We start from the raw sequence: 18,377 nt of genomic DNA on the forward strand, positions 1-18,377 counted from the left end.
TTCTCGCGCGTCTTTCACTGGCGAAATCTCTTCTTTCTCCGTGGATCTGACCAGCAGCAGAGATCTCTCTGCCCACGTCGCGGCTCGTCTCAAAGGCTCTCCTTTCTGGAAATCCGCGCGTCTTTGCCTTTTACAAAGAGACGAGCTTCCAATCCCACGACCTTCGCGCGAGCTACGTTCCTGCGTGTATACACGCCGCTCGCCGCATGTGTACCTCCTCTTCTGCTCTCGAGTACACAAAAGTGCGCGTTCCGGCGCTGTTCGCACGGAAAATGTCAATTTGCCAAGCGAACGATCCGCTTGCGCAATACGCGCGGACGTGGCTATCGACGTTCGCCTCTCAGACTTCCTCCGTTTATTTTTCCATCGCTTCCCGGGATACGAGAACGAATTTAAGAACGCTGCCGGATTTAATGTCCAGAGTACAATCGGATCAGTTCGGAAATCGAGGTCTTCGCAGGTTATTCTCGTTTCGTTCGAACGGAAACTTGAATCGTTCGAAATACGTCGTAGAATTTATGATCAAAATCGTAGCTACTCGCATTTCTCTAGCGTTTAATCCGTACCTCGCACCCCGTCATCGCTTTATCACGTAGATAAGATTGTTTAGAAATCCATGAAACAAATATTGTGGATTATACAGACGGCGACAACGGTTATTGTCATCTTATCTCAATTACGAGTTAAATTAATAATTCGATGATATTGATTCGAGCGTAACGATTCGAGTTTGAACCATTTTTCTCACAAGGAACTTCTCACAAGGAACGATATTGATCGGAATCAAACCGGCGCGCATCAAGTTTGAATGACTTTTCGAGCAAACAACTTGAACGCATCCTGAATCTTTTGACTAGGTTCACTTTTAGCCGAAACATCGGGGTCAGCTTTTCGAAATTCTTCGCTGTACATGTCCCCAACATCGAAAGGCACGTGCCCTTTCTCCGTTACGAGTCTTTCCAAAAACATCGACCGGGTCAACGCGCAGGGCCGCTCTCTACCAATCAGCCAGCCACCTACCTTGGTACCGCTTGGTCTTTCTGCATCGGAGATAGAAAGTCAAAGTTGTCTCTGGCGAGTGAAAAATTCAGTCGACTGAAAGAGGAGAGCCGTTTCGCTCGCAACGGAGCTGGCCTCGCCAGGGAAAAATGCAGGCGGCAAATTACACGAGTCGATACGCGTTTTATCGGGCCGTGTATCGCGTGTGCTCGATAAAGCCGCTTACACCGAGGGCTCTGACCGATACCGGCTTCTACTACGTAGCTCTCGCCACGAAATCGTACAAAGGCCTTTGTAGTCGGTCGCCAGTCGGAGCGCAACAGCTTCGTTCCAAGGCGTTATCACGCGAACCATTTTCAGGAACTGCTCTACTATACTGCTATACGCTTCTCCTGTCGATCGTAATAAAGAAAAGAAAGGAAAATAAGACGGGAATTACTTTGAAATCGTTCTCCTTCTACACGATCGTGCCCTTAATTGCCGTGGTAGACATATTAATTCTCGGGAAAGACGGTAGTACCAAAGATACGATGAAAACCTAATTAAAATCGTTTCGTGGAACGGGAAACGGGGAAATAAAAATAATGGAAGAATCCTGGGACACGGGGGGAACAGGCATTGTTAGAAACGCAAGAACCGCGGTTCCAATGCAAGACAATCGTATAGGTACTGTTACGAGGTTATGAGTAAATCAGTATGCAGATAAAGAGATGTAGAAACGAAGTATGAGAAGATTCGAAGATAACGTAAACGAAGGTGTTTTCTTGGAGGTGGCCACGGTAATTGTTTCTGTGCAATTGTTATCTGCAATTCTTTACGCGAATCTTAACGTAACCAATCTTCCGCGTACGATATTTATATTCGAAATTAGCAACTGTTTCGCGATCGGACGTTAGGTTTTTTCAATTCGAGCGATTTACAAAAGTGAGAAAAATAATACGGTCCTGTCATGCCGCGGTACGGGCTCGACGGGCCCGTGTAATTCGTAAAAGTGTTGTAATAATCGAGCGCGCACGGCAGAAGGTGTGTGGCAACGCGAGTCGCGCGAGTTTCACAAATGGGTCAGTCGCCAGCACTGGTAGCAGCGGCACGCCGCCGTTCCAGGCCGTTTCGTATACGTTTGGAAATATATTTATCGTCGCTTACGAAAAAGCCTCTCCCTCGGCGAGCTGCCGCTCCCCCACTGCCCTTTTCACTCTCTTCCTTCGCGCGACCGCGTACGCGTGCTGAATTTTTTAACCACGCGCTCTCCTCCTCGTTTTTCTCGCTTTTGGTCAGCTGAAAATCATGTGTACGTACGAATTCGAATAACCTATGTATCTTATATTTATATCTCAGCATCGACTACGGATATTATTCTCTAATTATGCTACAGGTTTCCTCTTTTCTCTGTTGATATACAGATAATGAACGGTTCTTTCATATCTTCCTATTATCTCTGTTAGTGTACGACACACGTTGATGATTTTCTCTATATCTTCTCTATCGCTGAGAGAAAGGAAACTTTCTTTATTCCTAATTAAATATTCAGTCATAAATCTCACGGACTGTGTGATTTATTTCCAATGAAATGTTCACTTATGATTTAATCATCGAAATTGTCGGAGAACAAATAGTTTATATAATTGGAGTTCGTATAACAGCAGCTCATTGATTTTACCCACAACCTATTATCTTCCGCTCGTACAATAAGAGTACGCATAGTACAATAGATTCAGGTGGGCTCATTTAGTCGGGCGTAGACTATAATTTCGTTCAAACGAATGAAATTCATATGAACGGAATCCTACCGTGATTGGATTAACCTCGTTCCTTGCGTATTGAACGTTACGTGCAGTTAAGAGCAAAAAGATTTAATAAATAAGAAAACGATGAGTCGCTGTATAAAGAAAGAGACTGAAATCGAGTTACAGATCTCAAACATAGCTGCAAGTCAGGAGCCAAGCAAACACGGAGCCAAGCAGAGAGCCGTATCGCGCATTAATCGACTTCCTCTGCGGGCATCGCGAACTTGCAACGGTGAGGAGCGGTTATTCAAAGGAGCGGCGTCGATATTCCCGTTTCGAGTCGGCTACGACGCAGATACTCGGATTTTATCAGGCATCTGGTGCGCACTGGGTCACCGAGAGAAGACGAAGAAGCCGGCGGCGAGGGACGACCGATCTGAAATCGGTCTAGAGGCGAGCAAAACGAGCCACGCGAGCCGAGCGTGTCGATTTATCGCCTGCTACGCGCGGCTCGTTCAACGGCGTCACGATTGTATTTAAATTCGTCGGCAATTGCCGCCATTTGTTTCGGACCGGAAGACCGTTTCGGCGCCAATGGATCGATAAATTTCGCGGCCTCGAAAGTGGGAACGTGCCAAGACAAACGTTGCGTAAAGCTCGTTCGGGGAGGAAAGTCTTGGTGGAACGCAGACGCGCATCATCGTCATCGCTTCTTTCTGGCCTTAGAGGAACGAATTGAAAGAGAGAAAGAGAGAAGAGGCAAGCGAGCGCGAGAGAGCGAAAGAGGGAGACGGAGAGAGAGAGAGAGAGAGAGAGAGAGAGAGAGAGAAAGAGAGAAAAATAAAAAGGAAGAAAGGCGTCTGCTGGCGGGTTGTAGAGGCTCGTTCTCGAGCCTCTAAACGACGGACGTCGAGGGTCCAAGCTTCCAATTAGAGCTCGTTAGGAATGCGTTTCGAGGTCCCTCATTGGCCGTAAAAGCTTGCAAGATAACGCTCGAGCCGGCCGCGTCTTTCGCGCGTCTAGCAAACGAGCCAAACACCGCGGCGAAAATGCTTCTCGAGTGTCCTCGAGAGTAGCGCGCGGATCGTTCAGCGATTCGCGGTGAGCCGCGAAAGCGCAAAACGTTTCAGGTTTCTCAAACGTTCGGCGTGTTCGTACAGTTGCAACACGTTCGACGGAAAATATCATCCGGTGAGCGAACGTTAGGTGAAAATTTTGTCTATTTGTCGAGCGAGTTGAACGTCAAGGTGCGTATGTTAGGAGGTATCAAAGCGTTCTCCGTGGTCGGGAAATCCTTGGGAAAAGCCCAAAAAGCTCGGTTGCGGATGCCAGGACGTTAATTAAATTAGCCTCTCGTCGGTAGACGCCTCGGTCCTCCGAGTGGTGGGCAATTAACGCAGCCCCGAGGACGAGGGGCTGACTTTAATTAACCGGCGACTGGCTGAGAGCATAAAGAACGTTCCCTTTCCTCTCCTCTCTCGCTCTCTCCTCGCTCTCTCTTCTACGATGTAGGATATTGTGTCAGGTATTACGTCACTAATAACGCGGCAGGCGTTGCGCGGACGTTCTATCTCGCGTGGGTTTATACGTAGAGTAATTCGTGAGGCGCCTTCAATAATTCGTAAGACGACTCCCTTTCTCTAAAACGTTCCCTCGTTCCCCTTCGACGCGACCACTCAACGATGACGACGATTGCGACACGACTAAGTTCAATATTTTGTTCGATTCGGCTGGTTTGCTCGACGAGCAAGCGCGTACGCACCACGGTCTTTGGTAAATAATTAGCTTCGTTCAAGGCCGAGCCAGCGGTAACAGGGTTCTCCACTTTACTGCGGCTCGACAAATGTGTTTGCGTTTTGCGAAATCTTTTGTCTCTTGCGTCCAAGTAGCGTTTCCGTTTCTGCGACGTCCTCTTCGACAGAGTTCTCCGAACGAATACTGAAATTGCATAATGGATTTCGATGATCCAGTCGTGTTTCTGTCGTGAACATGCCAGGCACCGCTGTCGATCCGTTGGCGCTCCTCGAGAGGTTTGAAGAAGAGTTTGGTGGAGCGAGCTTACAAACGGCAGAAGAGCGAGTAATTGAGAGGGCACAAAAACTGCACGAACGAGGTTGGCCAAGAGGAAGGGAGTGGCGGGGGAAAAAAGAAGATCCGCAAAGAGCGCAGAAAGAGGAAGAAGCCAGGGGGGAGGAGAGAGTTGTAAAAAGAGGGTTAAAAGATGGTGGACGAGGAGGTTAAGAGAAATAGAGAGAAAGGAGGAAGAGAGCGTGGTTCGTGCACGTTAATTAAAAGTGCTGCAAAGGAAGTCGCCAACTAAGGGCGAGGCTGAATGAAAACAGCTGCTACTCGATGACGACACGGTCTAAGAGCGCGCTCGGCTTCGACTAAGCCAGCTCGACGCTAGCGACGCCGTTAGCGCCGTTATTTTCGCGCATAAATATAAACCGACGCCCACTCGAAAACCGTATCATCCATTCGTTCGTTTTTCTTTTTCTTCGCGACCGCCCCTTCGTCGTTCCATTTTTCTCTTTTCCGTATTTCGTCTTGATTTCTTGCCGTTCGATGAAGATCACCGAAAGATCGAGGTTAGCGTTTCGAAAATTTCAACGATTGCTCCAATTACGATTTCTGCCGGTTCACGTTCCAACTGTTTCGAATCTATGTTTTTAAACACGTAATCTTTTCTTGGATCTAGCTTTGGATTTGGAAGTTGGAAATAAGTGACGTCACGATACGCTTCTGGTTGCGGTAGAACGAAATCGAGAGATTATTTAAAATTAAAACCGCCGCGTTGTCAGCGAGACTCGTATTTTTACCGCAGTATGTTCGTAGCTGACAGTTAAATAAATAGTTCAGCTCGAAATGTCAAACGCCATCAAGATGGACAGTCGTAGAACGAATCGCGTCGAAGCTGTACTCGATAGAATATAGAGCACTCGAAATTGAACTTTTCAAAGACTAAACTCGCAGCTGTCGTCGAAAACTCTATCCTGATGATGTCGGAATGCTTAACCTAGACGTTCGATTACGTATCACTTTCTACTCTCTTATCGTCAACAAACTATAGAATGTCTACACATCACCTACAGAAAATTCCCTTAAAGCAAACTCTCTTATCCACAGCAGGCTGAACTAAATCTGGTGATTTCAATTCGTAATGTAAATTTGCAATAAATCGTGCGACAGACTGAAAGATCTCAATGTCCGAAACTCTTTTGCCAGAAAAGCAAACGACGATCAAACGGAGCTACTTCCGTCATTGCCAATAAAACTCGCTTAGTTAATCTCGTCGCAACTTCGTGGCTCGCGATTCGAATTCGAATTCAGCGTGGCATGTTTTTGAAAAAAAGAAAAAAGGAGCAAGAGCACTTGTTTCATCGACGAAGCAATCCCCTGGTGCTTTAGAAACGGCAAAATTAACGACGTCTCGTCGTCGAGGAGAGAGAGTCGAGAGAAAGAGAGCAACGTCGAAAAGGAAATGCTTCCCTTTCGGGTGTTCTGTTACCAAAGAGCAGTGCCAGCCACACAACACGTGGTGTGTAAGGCACACGCTACTCTGCCTCCGGCTTGGGTGTGTATTTCGAGACGAACCTGTCTGTCTTCAACATGGTCTTCGCGAAGCACGCACATGCATCCACCAGCAGGAAAGTCCTAGTAATGGTAGACCCTCTGCTGTCGACAAGGGATTGTGTAACATTTTCGGTGCGACAGACTGCTCGTGGATCGAAGAAAGAGACAGGTGAATTGTGACGAAATTGGAGTACTCCGAGGGAATAAAGAAGCGAAATCGAAGTCTACTCCGATTGATCAACTTTCATGGACGGGAGATTTTGAGGTGTTCACGAGGAATTTGATAGACTTGAACGTTACTTTAAACTTTCTACGATCCTATTCCGATAGACATAAAGATTCTTAATGCCTGAAAAAAATGTTTGGTATAAAATTGAAACAAGAAATTGCGCGTATAAATAAGATTTTTTTTAAGAAGCTTCTCGTAGATTCGCGTGGAATAACGAACGCGATTATCATGAAGAATTCATACAAAACGTAAATTTTACCGACGAAAACAAGATTTGAAAGTCAATAAGCAATCAAGAGCTACGCTAACCTTGATACCTTTCTAAAGCGACATTTTGCAAAAATGCTCCAAAAATAGCACTTGACTGCACGTGTTCCATGTCGTTGGAGTAGAAACAGGTGCCTGCAGGTGTATTCCCGGGAAAGATCGTAAAAAGGGAAACGGCTCCTTAAAGAAGAGAACGTAACGACCGTCGATCTATATTACACGAAATTTTCAAGACGACTAGCTACTGCACGAGAAGTTCGGTGTATGCAGAGAAGCGCATATACATACACGCGCGTGTACAAAGTTTAGAAACAAAGAACGTCTTGCTGTACCTAGTACTAGTCTGGTCTCTAGAATATATCCCAACTATACCGAGCAACCTAGAACCTAGTAGCCGTTTCTGCCAGTCGAAGCTTCTTCGAGGAAATGGATCTGTTGGCTGGTCGCGCTATGCCAGTCACGCCTGTACTTCGAACACCATTGTCCTGTCCGGCAGACTCGCCGAATATTACCGTTCTTGAGCGAGTATTATCATATTCAGGAAGTTCTCTGACTGAATACGAAGTGACTCCCCGTTTGATATCGAGAGTTCTGCGAATTTTCCCCTTGTGAGGAGTGTGAGTATTCAGTGCGACGACCAGTAACTGTCTTCTAACTCCGATTTTCACACGTGTCTTCCATTTTATCTTTTTAATTTAATAGCCAGTCATACGAGTGAATTATGCATCGAATACAACGAAAGCGGAAAGATTTCTTGCATCAAAGTTTCATTTTAACTTACGCTTTATCTTCGGATTGCACGATCGTGTATTATCAGAAGTAAATCGTGTACATGATATATTTCGATGTTTCGTCGTAGACGAAGTGGCGAAACGGTAAATAGCAGGCGAAAGAAAATTACGAAGCGTAAGGCGGTGAGTTGAGTCATGCATTTTGAAGTTCAGTTATTTCCGTGACTTCTCATAGGAATTTTTTAATCGCAGACATTTAGCAAGAGGCGGGGCAAGATCCTTTCATTCGCTAACGTTCGTTCCAACTATCTAGCCAACCATTCTCTCCCCTTTGGAAAAAGTCGCCGTTCTTCAACGCGTCTGCGGGAAATTTATCGCGCGTACAACGGAACGAATCATCGATTTCTTTGTCAGAGCGTCGCTCCAAAAAATCGCTAAAAAATCTATCCTCGCAACGACAAAAGCTGCGCTCCAGTCACAGGGATTTCTCTCGTCGATATCGCTCGTAAATTTCCAGATGGATCGAGTTTATCGCGCAAAAATCCACGTCGCTCTCCAACGTATTTATTAATTAACGAAACGTGTCACTGTCGCGTCCGCATTCTCTTAATAAATTTCTTCCTGTGATCTAATTAATCCAGCTATATAGGTCGTTAACAGTCTCGTTCTCCTTCGTCTTAATATCTTACGCGGCTGCTGCCATCTGCATCCTAAAACCCATATTCTCTCCCCTCTTCCTACGTGACAACCGTAAACCTTTCTACCAGACGAATTCTAAGGAGAGAAAGATAATTAAGAAAAGAAAAAACGAAAGAAAATGTAAAGCGACGCAGAGCTAACGCAATCAAAATCCAAAATTCAAAAATTCCTATACAAACTTTCGTTGTTATGTATCTTTATAAATCTTTATAAATCATCCATCATTATCACTACGCATCCTTTAGTCTTCGTGAAAATGTAGGATCGCGTTAGTCGATCTATACATCACATACTCTTCCACCGATTCAAACTGTCTTCCTGTAATTATTAAACGCTCGTACATCTTTACATAATTCAAATGAAACTAACGCGAAGCATCGTTCGAACCAGTTCTACCAACGTATCAAAGCGGTTGTGTTCATGGTGGACGTTCGAACGTAGCTCAAACGTTACAGCTCGTTAACATGCGAGGTCTTCTAAGCGTGTTATTCCGTGGCTTGTTCCTCGTATACTCCCTCTACCGTGGGCACATGGTCCTGACGTTTATCGGACGCGTCGCGAACTCACCACTGTTATGTCGTTAAACAACGAGCAGCTGTTCCACGATCCAGAGCCGCTTAACGGGCACCGTCCGGTCCGCGAGAATCCCGACGGTAAAGCCTGTTCCCGGCTTTGGTTATCCCGATACGTTAACCATATAGCGTTATTCGCAGGAGCGAAACCTCTTTTTCGTCGTCCTTCGACAGCGCGACATTGTCGGTATTGATCGGACAGTTACGCAACGAACTTGTCGGGAATTAAAGGGAATAATGAATGAGAGAAAGGAGAATCGAGCCGCGACCACGTTCGACGCGAATAATCACTTGTATTGAACGTGCAACGGTTTGAATTACTTACATTCGATCAGACGCGAGGATACCACGTTACAAGAGAATTCACTGCCGATTGGAATCGTTTAGAACTCGCTTAAATTTTTGTAGAACGACATTAATGAAGAGACGTCGAATCTTTATGTCGTTTAATAAGATTAACGTTTAATTTCTAATTGTGACGATATTTGGAGATGTACACGAAGAAAATAATGTATTTCGCGTTTTCTAGAGAACTCTCATCGGGAATCACTAATCACTGCTACTATGCAAGATGTACTGCTTTCAGTTCGCTTCGTGTAAGTTGGAACTTCACTACTGGATATATATATACTGGATCTATATATATATGTATATACATACACACACACACACATATATATAGATTCTTTGTCTTATTTACAGAAATCGTAAACTGACCTTCAAAAATTCGATAAGGCTTAGAGACGCTGACGAAGAATTATTCTATATATATGGAACATATCGTTATCGAATAAAGTCTCCAAATGTTTCAGGAAACGTCAATCTTGAAGAGCACAAGAAGAGCGTAACACTAACGACTACTAAAATTCAAATCGAGTCACGCTTCGAATGGACGGTTACCGCGAACCGCGCTTCCGCGAAATCTTTCACGGTGTGATGAATCCACGGTAGTTTCGTCGGACGAGAGCTCGATTCCCACGGGCGAGTCGTGGCGTGTCACAAGCGACGGTTGTGTCGTTGTGTGAGACAGTCACACAGCCTTTTATTTTTCTCGTATATCGGCTTATCAAATCGGTTGACTTAATATATATGCAACGCGCCGAGACGGCTGGGCAAACAACACTGACCTCGAGACACAAGCACGAATGACGTCGCGCATTGAATTTTTTTTCTCCTCGAACTGAGGCCGACGGTTCGATCCACGCAAACATATTCTGTACACGTAGGACACATCTGTGATTCGACAGGAACCACGACGAAACGAGATTCGAACAAGAGAATCACTTGAAGAGATAGGTAAAACACTGCACGAGTATCCGTTTCGTAGAAGCCGTCACACTGATTGCAAACGAACGAACTGAATATCCGTTGATGTATAGAGACGTCCATCTATACACGTCCAAATCTTCCTACACTACACTCCAGAGTAGAGAAACGCCAATGAATTTCAGGCCGAGCAATCTGAAATCGGGTTTCGAAGTCCAATGAGAATACGATCTCGCGGGAATCGAGAAACACAGCGCTAGAAACGATTTGCAGCAGAAACAGGGCTATAGAAGAGTGACTTAGGGACTTACGTTCGGCGAGCCTTGAGCGCCCAATCCATATCTCGCGCGACGTTTTCGGTGAGTTTCACGATACACCTCGTGTTTGCTTTCGTGGCGTTTTTATCCCGGATGTAACCAAAATATTGCACACTCCGCACACGCACAACAGCACACAGCGTTTTTATCTTTCTTGGCCGTGTTTCACCACTGGTCCGACCCGCTACGCAACGAGCGGCTTGCGCGCGCATGTAACATATAACACACTGGGTCTCTTGTCTGTGCGGGGGAGAAAAAAATCGGGAACTGAAAGGGAGGGAAAAAGAGAGAAAAAGGGAAGAGTCGAGGCGAACGAAAAACCACGCCGAATCGACGCACAAGGGTAAACGAGTGCACCGATCTACGACACACACTTGGCAACGATCCAACGAAGACTGAACCCGTCGACTCTCGACGACTGCGACGCGCATGGAGCGCCGCCCAATGGAGGGGCAGAAAGAGGCGGTGGGTGCATTCGCGTACCGACCGCTTCCAGCGCCCCGAGACCAATGATGTGCCGAACGCGCAGTGGCGTATAACCCGAAATTCGTTCCTTCCATTACTACGATAAAAACTATATGATATATCACCAATTAAAACCAACTGAATTTATCGCAGTACATCGTAATGCACTTACATATAAAACCTATCATATTATATTTCCATATTGTATTTATGAAACATAACTGACATCCAACTAATAATTCATGTATATTTTTCAACCTACTCCAAAGTGCTTTCTATCGTTTAATTTTTCAATATTTTTAACTTTCCTACATTTTAGACTATTCCGGTAGATTATTTCCTCGAATCAGACGCTTTATCAATGTGGCGCGCGTAATCCCGTGGATTTCAAATCGAGCTTCGATATCATCCTCGGCTCCCTACGCCAGTGCCTAAGCCTACCCAGTGCTGAAACGTTTACCCGGGGGGACTGTACTATAGGGAAGGAGGAGAGAAAATACGCACTGACGTGTATGTGTGCGTGCGTGGTGTGTGTGTGTGTGTGTGTGTGTGTGTGTGTGTGTGAGAGAGAGAGAGAGAGAGAGAGAGAGAGAGAGAGAGAGAGAGAGAGAGAGAGAGAGAGAGAGAGAGAGAGAGAGAGAGAGAAAGCAACAGTCGAAGGGATACGGAGGTTCTCCCTTGTGCAGTGGGGTTTCGCGGACCGCTCCCTGAACCCAGACGGTCGGACGTCGAATTAACCCCAGAAAAATGTGTACGTGCCCGCGCACTATCGATGTACGAGGAACATCGCCAAGTGTCGGTCACAACTTGCTTGGTAGTTTTATTTTAGAAAATTGCCGATGATTTTTCGAAGCGGCTGTGCGCGTGTTGCGAAACAACCATACACACGGCATAAGAACTCTGCCTTTTTTAAGCAAGATAAACATGAAAGGAGGGTTGCGTATCCGTGGTCGACAGACAGACATCTCGCAGGCACCCATACATACGGACATTTTACGAAATTGCGCAAACCGTGCGTACACCGAGCTCGTACGCGACTCCGTGTCGTATTTTAACAGCGCAAAATAGGCGCGTTGGCAAAAGCGGTTTTCGTAATGGTGGAACAGCTTACCGAGCAATCGATAGCAGCGGAGATTCATTAAAGATACTTGGCGTACAGAGGCTTTCACGCAGCATGAAGGATCGGTCCCTACAGCCTCCTCTCACTTTGGATCTGATATTAGACGCACACGCTAGGGTCTCGCGCATCCCTCCGGTACCAGCTGTTCCGATGTTGAGTCAGTCTGACGAATATGCCTCTGGCGCCACGATGTGCCCATTACCATCTCCCAAATTCAGTGAAACCGTCTTCAAACGTTTCTAGTACAGCAACCTTTTTCGATCCATTAACTTTCGACGTAATGCTGCGGTTACGATTCACGCGTGTTCTGACAAACGAGATATCTGCAAATCGAGATGCATACGCTCATAACAATTTATATACATGTGTCGAAATGATTAAAAACTCTCGCTGCTTCCACCTCGTGCTCGAAGAAACTCTCATAGTCAGTCACAGTTGCCTAAATGTGCACGTCGATGGAACAGAGTTTTTCGTCTGGTGAGTGGATAGATAAAAAAAGGACTAATGGAGAGTGGGTCGAAAGAATGCAAAAAGATGCGAACGAATTACATCCGTTTCCTTTTCCGATCTCTTGAAAGACCGGTCACTGCGTTTCTCTGTCGAGACGCAGATCGGTGCGCCTGTTTTCAGGAAGTACGATGTAATAATAGCTACGTCATAAAGTTGCGGTGAATTTCTCTCCCTTTCTCTGGTCGAAACGTAGGGGGGCCTCGACAGACAACGCTGTTCCCGCGACGAAAGAGAAGAGTGGTCAGCCACGATTTCTACGGAATAAACGATACGCGGATTCCGAGCGGACGTTCCATGCCGCGTATAGGGACGCGAGAGAGAATCTGGAGAGGTTCAAGGCCAAGCTGGCGAGAAGGGCTATTTTTCGGAGGTTCGAGGTACAACCAGGTAAAAGGAAGTCGTACAAGCGGAGGACCAAACGGAATGACAAATGCGCCGGTGGACGGTGAAGGGAAAGGTGAAAGGAGCGTCGAGGACGGGGAGAGGGTCTCCAGATAGTTGTCTACGTGGAACAGAATTCAGGTGTGCCTAACCACGAGATTGATATCGACGAGTTTTATTCTCGTAGAAAAATCCTAGGTAGCGTTGAATGCAACGTTTCGACTGGACAACCACTGCCTTCTCCACCTTCTCGTCCGTTCAAGGAATTTCTTTTGACTCTGACTAGCTTTTTTCTACGTTCCTTTCTTTTTTCTTTTTTCTCTCGGTTGGAGGGAGAAAAATTGCGCGTTGTTACTTCGATCCAGCGCGGTATTACACAGGCGTTTCCCTTTCGAATCCGAGAATACGCCCGAGCGGAATAACGAACCGGGAAAATTTCGAGCTGTGGGGGGAAAAACGAAGAAACCAGTTATGTACGCGGTCGATGGACGCCTGATAGATCGATGGCGTACAAATCCGTAGGGCCGGACATAAAAGCGCGTAATCCGAAACAAAACGAAGGAACAAAAAAATGTTCGCGGCGCGGTGAACAACCCATCCGATCATCCTGCGCGCTCGACGACGGATTAAATGGCGGTGGTCCCCGGTTCAAGGACACCGAACGCCAGAACAAACGATAAAATCTCGGTGAAATTAAAATCGTAATACCGCGAGATCGTCCGAACGAGAGTGTGCTGTATACGAGAGAAAAACGGGAGGAACGAAAGACAAAAAAGATGGAGAAAAAAAAAACACAAAAAGTCGCAGAGATTTTAATCCCTGGCCATTGAGACGAGCGGGATAATTACGGCGTAATATCGTGCAAAATAATAGCATGAAAAGCGCGGGATAATTAAATTCCCCTCGAAACTCGAGTACCGCAACCGGCTGCACCACGAGATCGTTCGAAAAGCTTCGAGTGCATTTCCACGGCGCGGCGCACGGTGCATCCCCTTTAAACTTTTGTCCAACCAGACGCATACTCCCGTGAATTGTGTATAAATTTTATGAAATATCCGAGCGAATTTTCGAGGTCAATAAATCCGTGTAAATGGCCATCCACCATGTATTATTTACAGCGAGATATCCGCTCCATTCGAGCCTCGTCCGAGAACGTAACGCGTTAAGCTTCGCATTCCATGAAACATATGAAAAGGCCTCCGGTCGTGAAAAGTTTGTCCTCGGGGACGATAGCCGTCCCCAAAACCGATGTCATAAATTAGAGTCTAAATAGGATTCTGTGTGAACATATGGGAAAAGGCTGTCGCAAATCGGTTGAGATTGTCTGTATATTCGGCCAGGTATTTAACTTGCAGGCAAATTCGACAAAGAAGGGGAGAGATCGCTTGCCTCTCACCTGAATACACCTCTGATGTGAGATTCCAAGTAGATTTGAATGTTGCGCAGACATCTACCTGCCCACGATGCTCTGTCTGTTTGAACGGTATGGGAACTTCAGAGAATAACTTTCGAGTCTAGAACTTCCTAAAAATCTAGTCTAAACGCGAGAATAACGAAACAACGATCGTATTGACTGAAAACTTTGACCCTCGTGTTTCTAAGGGATATCGCAGAGGGGAGACTAGATTCGAGGGGTTAACAAGATAAGGGAACGTTTATTTTGTTAACAGCTCGTCCCTCGGAGGCAAAGGGCTGTCGAGAGCAGACTAGGGTTAAACTTTCAGACGAATCGAAGGTTCCGTGCGTGATCGGACGAAGTTACACGTTTCCGAGAACAAAGGAGATGCTCAACGTTTGCAAAGAAACAAGAAAGAAGAGAAGCGGATAGGATACTGCGAAAGAACGACGAACGACAGAAAGGCAGCGTGCTCGAGAAGGGGCTCCCACCCGCCTTCAACTATACAACTTTTGAAAATTTCTGCTCGAAAACTCCAGGCCAGAACCACTTTGATCGTTCATCAAGTTCGACGCCGATGCGATGAGAGCACCGGACGGGAGAGAATGCGCCGGTGGAGGCCGGGTCGGAGTCGCGGAATTTTGAGGCGAGCGTAGATTGCCGGAACGAGCGGCTCGCCAGAAGAAAAAGGCGAACGGAGGAGAAGGAAGAAGAGGAAGGTCATCCGTGGAACTTCGTTGCCAACTCGAGCGACACACCGCCGCATTGTATGCAGATCGCGCGTCTGTAATTACAAATAGGCGAGCCGATGCCGTTCTATCTTTTTCTATACTTCCAACCTCTCCTTTCTTTGTTTCACTTTTGAAAATTTGGAAAATTCGATCACACAATTCATCACCAGAAACGCACTCACGCTGCTGCGCCTAATTTTGTCGCTATCGCAAATACCTGTCTGAAGAAATCGACCAACGGTTCGTAGCTATTTGCATTCTTCACTGAAACGGAGATTGCGGAGGGCGAGGGCAAACGGGAGTTAACAATTACGCTGCGGGTTCGATCCACTAATCTTCCGATAATGCGAACCTAATCGCAGTCTCTTGTTATCCTCTCAAAGGATTAACTGTACGGTATAGAGCAAGGATTATAGGGATTTATTCGATCGGTTACGAATTTCCAAAAAATAGCTCGCAACCCAATATTTGGCTGTGCATACTGGATCGTTGAAATTTAATGGCGCCGCGTCGTAAATTCGTTCGAAGGAGGAGCTCGAACAGTCTGCCGTAAGAACGTCCGATCGTTCACCGCGCAACCTGTCTCCTGTCTCGCCTATCCAAAAACATTTGCTTCCTATGGTGCCGCGTTTCCGTCAACTATTTTCAATTTGAACGCCGCCTGCATCTGGCCGGCCCTGGTAAACGATACTTGCATCCGCCCGCCGGCCGCGCTGTCACGGACCTTCCTCTCCCTCTGGGAAACACGAGTCGTTGCTCCGTTCCTTTCATCCCCGCTCGTTTCATTCGAAGGTAAAAAACCAAGGGCGAGATGTACCGTTAGAAAGCAGACACGTCCCATACCACCTGCGTGAAACGCACGTACTTACGTTCTTCGAGTACGTACGTACGTTGGAATCGCGTGAAAAACTCGGTCGAACGAGGATGTCTATAGAACGGCCGTAAAGACTGCATATTGAAAAGCGGAGAACACCACGGTTTGTCCTGCGATCGAAGTTTACGAACGATTCCGACGAGGGATTCGAACCTCTCTGAGTGTCGAACTCGAAAAGCAGGCTCGTTGGCGAGAGACGGTTCTCCTCTGTTGAACTTTGTTTCCACGTCGAGTCGAGGAGAGGAAGGACACGCGAGTTGGCCGGAATGACGGGTCTTTGTGCTCGGTCGGTCGGGTCCAGTCCTCTCTCGACGAGAGAGGCTATCTCTGGTCGGGTCCAGGAGGAACCGGGAGGAAGCGTAGACGGAGAAGGTGAGCGCGAGCTGAACCATCCGAGAGAAAGAAGGAGAAAGGGAGGCGGTTGATGGGAGGAGGAAAGAAAGAGAGGGAAGAGGCTCGGATGTGAAGTGAATGTCAGCTCGAAGGTCGGCTTTTGTCAGGCCCAGCCGGAGGAGGAACGGAGAAGAAGCGAGAAGAAACGCGCCTCCGCCTCTCTCTTTAGCCGCTTCTTTCTTCGTGTTTCGATTCGCTCGCTCCCTCGCTCGTATTCGCGATGGCGATCTCGTCGGTGTACGATGCCAGCCACCTAGATCCATTTATACATCGCGCGCATTGCCTGGGCCTGGTCACGATAGATAGCGCACTGACGGGACAATGACCACGGACGAGAGACGGGCGAGGTGTGGTTGATGCGTGCGGGCAACGCTTCGTCTAACGCCGGAACGAGAAACGCCACTCCGAAGGCTGCTGCCCTGCGCAAATCACCTACGAGTTATGCGCTCGCGGGGAACCTCGCATACCGAGCCAACATACCTTTACCCTGCTTTTATCAGCGTGCCACGTTGGCACGGCCGTATTACACGATATTACATCGATATAAAGTCAACGTTTCGATCAAACGACTTGTCCTTTAAAAACTTTCCTATGCCCCCGAGAAAACTACCACGCAGTAACTACGATATAGATACTTGATATACTTATCGATTGCAAACAGAACGCGAAAAGACTAACGCTCTTTAAGCCCCATCCAGCGTCGCCCATCTGGCTCACGGATCAAGCGAAAACAGCCAGCGACTGGCTTCATTTACAAACGATAGAATCGTAAACCTTGCTGATAAATAGCTCGCGAACGAGACAATGGCTGCGCCAGCAGCACGAACTGCGGTCGACGCCGATGTTGCCGGCGGACAGAGACGCCACGATGGATGCACCGGCTAGTCCGACGAGGATCCACACTTCGGTGCATCGAGAATCAAGCCGAAGAGAGAGGGAGGAAGAGAAAGGGTGGACGTGCCGAAGTTGGTGCACGATGGGTACGCGTGTGCAACAGAGACAAATGAGGGTTGCGGGAGAGCGAGGGAAGGAAGAGGGAGAAGGACGACATTGACCATAGGGAGAATGCAGCACGAGACACGCACAGCCCCGGGATGCACTCTCGGCTCGTGCACACGTGCGGAAGGGGCAAACGCACGCTGGTGCAACGGTGCATCGATGCAGCCTCGTATATAGACACGGACGAAAATCTTCGGCCGAGGTTGCGTCGACGTATTAATTATTGCCGTGTCGCGTGTGTACCGCAGAGAGAGATTGCACGACTCTCTTCGTGCGTGCATCAGGGACGAGCTATTCCGGGCACCGGAATCTGAATACGCGATCGCCCGCTGCTCTTGCATGGGATTCGAGCGAAACACGGGACATATACAGTTTGACGACTTTGATTTAGCCAAGTTGAGCGGCGAGTGTGCGCGCCTCTAAATCCGCTGAATAGCTACGTTTCGCTGATTCCGACTGCTTCTCTGATTTCAGCTTGTTGGATGGTTTCGATGGTTTCACGGATATTATCGCGTTAGTTTGTTATAATTATTTCAGGTAAAATAAGAGGTAGCTATGAAAGAGGTAGCATGGAAGATGCGTTTCATTTTTCTCGAAAAGAGGAAGTTTGTCCCGAATCCACGTTATCCTCCGGGCTTGGTTACGGTTTTTCTGAGGCAACAAACTTTCGCGGATGCTACCGAGTGGAAAAGATGCGGGAACCGCGCGCTGGGTTTGGCCTGGCGGTATCGATCTTCGTTCCTTCGCTAACAAAAGGACGAAAGAAAAGTGGAACAAAAGTGGCAGTCTGAAATGGCGGCTTTTTCGTGAAAAGCATCATCTCCTTTTCACGAAGAACGGGCAGACGTCTCGTGCCAGGGCGTCGATTCCTGGACGATCGAAAAATCAGGAGGTGTACGATGCACGAACGGAACGAACGAGGGAAAAAGGGGGTAAAACAGGGGAGAGGAAAAAAGGAGGACAAAAAGGAGAGGACGAGCGCAATCGAGCTGTGCACAGTGAACGCTTCCCGTGATGTTTCACCGAAGGCGACGGAGCCTCTAATTTTAATAATTGGATATAGCCTTCCTCTCCTCGTGCCAGAGGCGTATCTTTCAGCAGAACCGACGTGTATAGCTATGTACAGTC

General features: G+C 47.2%; 1 protein-coding gene and 1 long non-coding RNA gene across 7 annotated transcripts in view; one reads left to right on the forward strand and one right to left on the reverse strand.

Moving 5' to 3' along the window:
• Window positions 1-9,929, forward strand: part of LOC126916049 (uncharacterized) — a 31,088-nt gene extending 21,159 nt beyond the window's left edge. The window contains exons 2-3 of the long non-coding RNA XR_007710405.1: window positions 9,327-9,393; window positions 9,500-9,929. This is a non-coding gene — a long non-coding RNA (uncharacterized LOC126916049). The remainder of the gene's footprint in view (window positions 1-9,326; window positions 9,394-9,499) is intronic.
• LOC126915979 (protein gustavus) overlaps window positions 1-18,377 on the reverse strand; it is a 156,022-nt gene that overhangs the window by 29,036 nt on the left and 108,609 nt on the right. Inside the window, exon 1 of one of the 6 annotated variants that reach the window (XM_050721290.1) lies at window positions 11,957-12,253. The exons of 3 other annotated variants lie outside the window; for them this stretch is intronic. In XM_050721290.1, the coding sequence (XP_050577247.1) occupies window positions 11,957-12,093 (137 nt within the window). In that variant the 5' untranslated portion in view covers window positions 12,094-12,253. Of the gene's footprint in view, window positions 1-9,924; window positions 10,055-10,374; window positions 10,941-11,956; window positions 12,254-18,377 lie in introns of those variants that run through there. 2 more of the 6 variants (XM_050721287.1, XM_050721291.1) reach the window with 2 other exon arrangements.

The sequence above is a fragment of the Bombus affinis genome, chromosome 5 (assembly GCF_024516045.1).
Source record: "Bombus affinis isolate iyBomAffi1 chromosome 5, iyBomAffi1.2, whole genome shotgun sequence".
Taxonomy (NCBI): Eukaryota; Metazoa; Arthropoda; class Insecta; order Hymenoptera; family Apidae; genus Bombus; species Bombus affinis.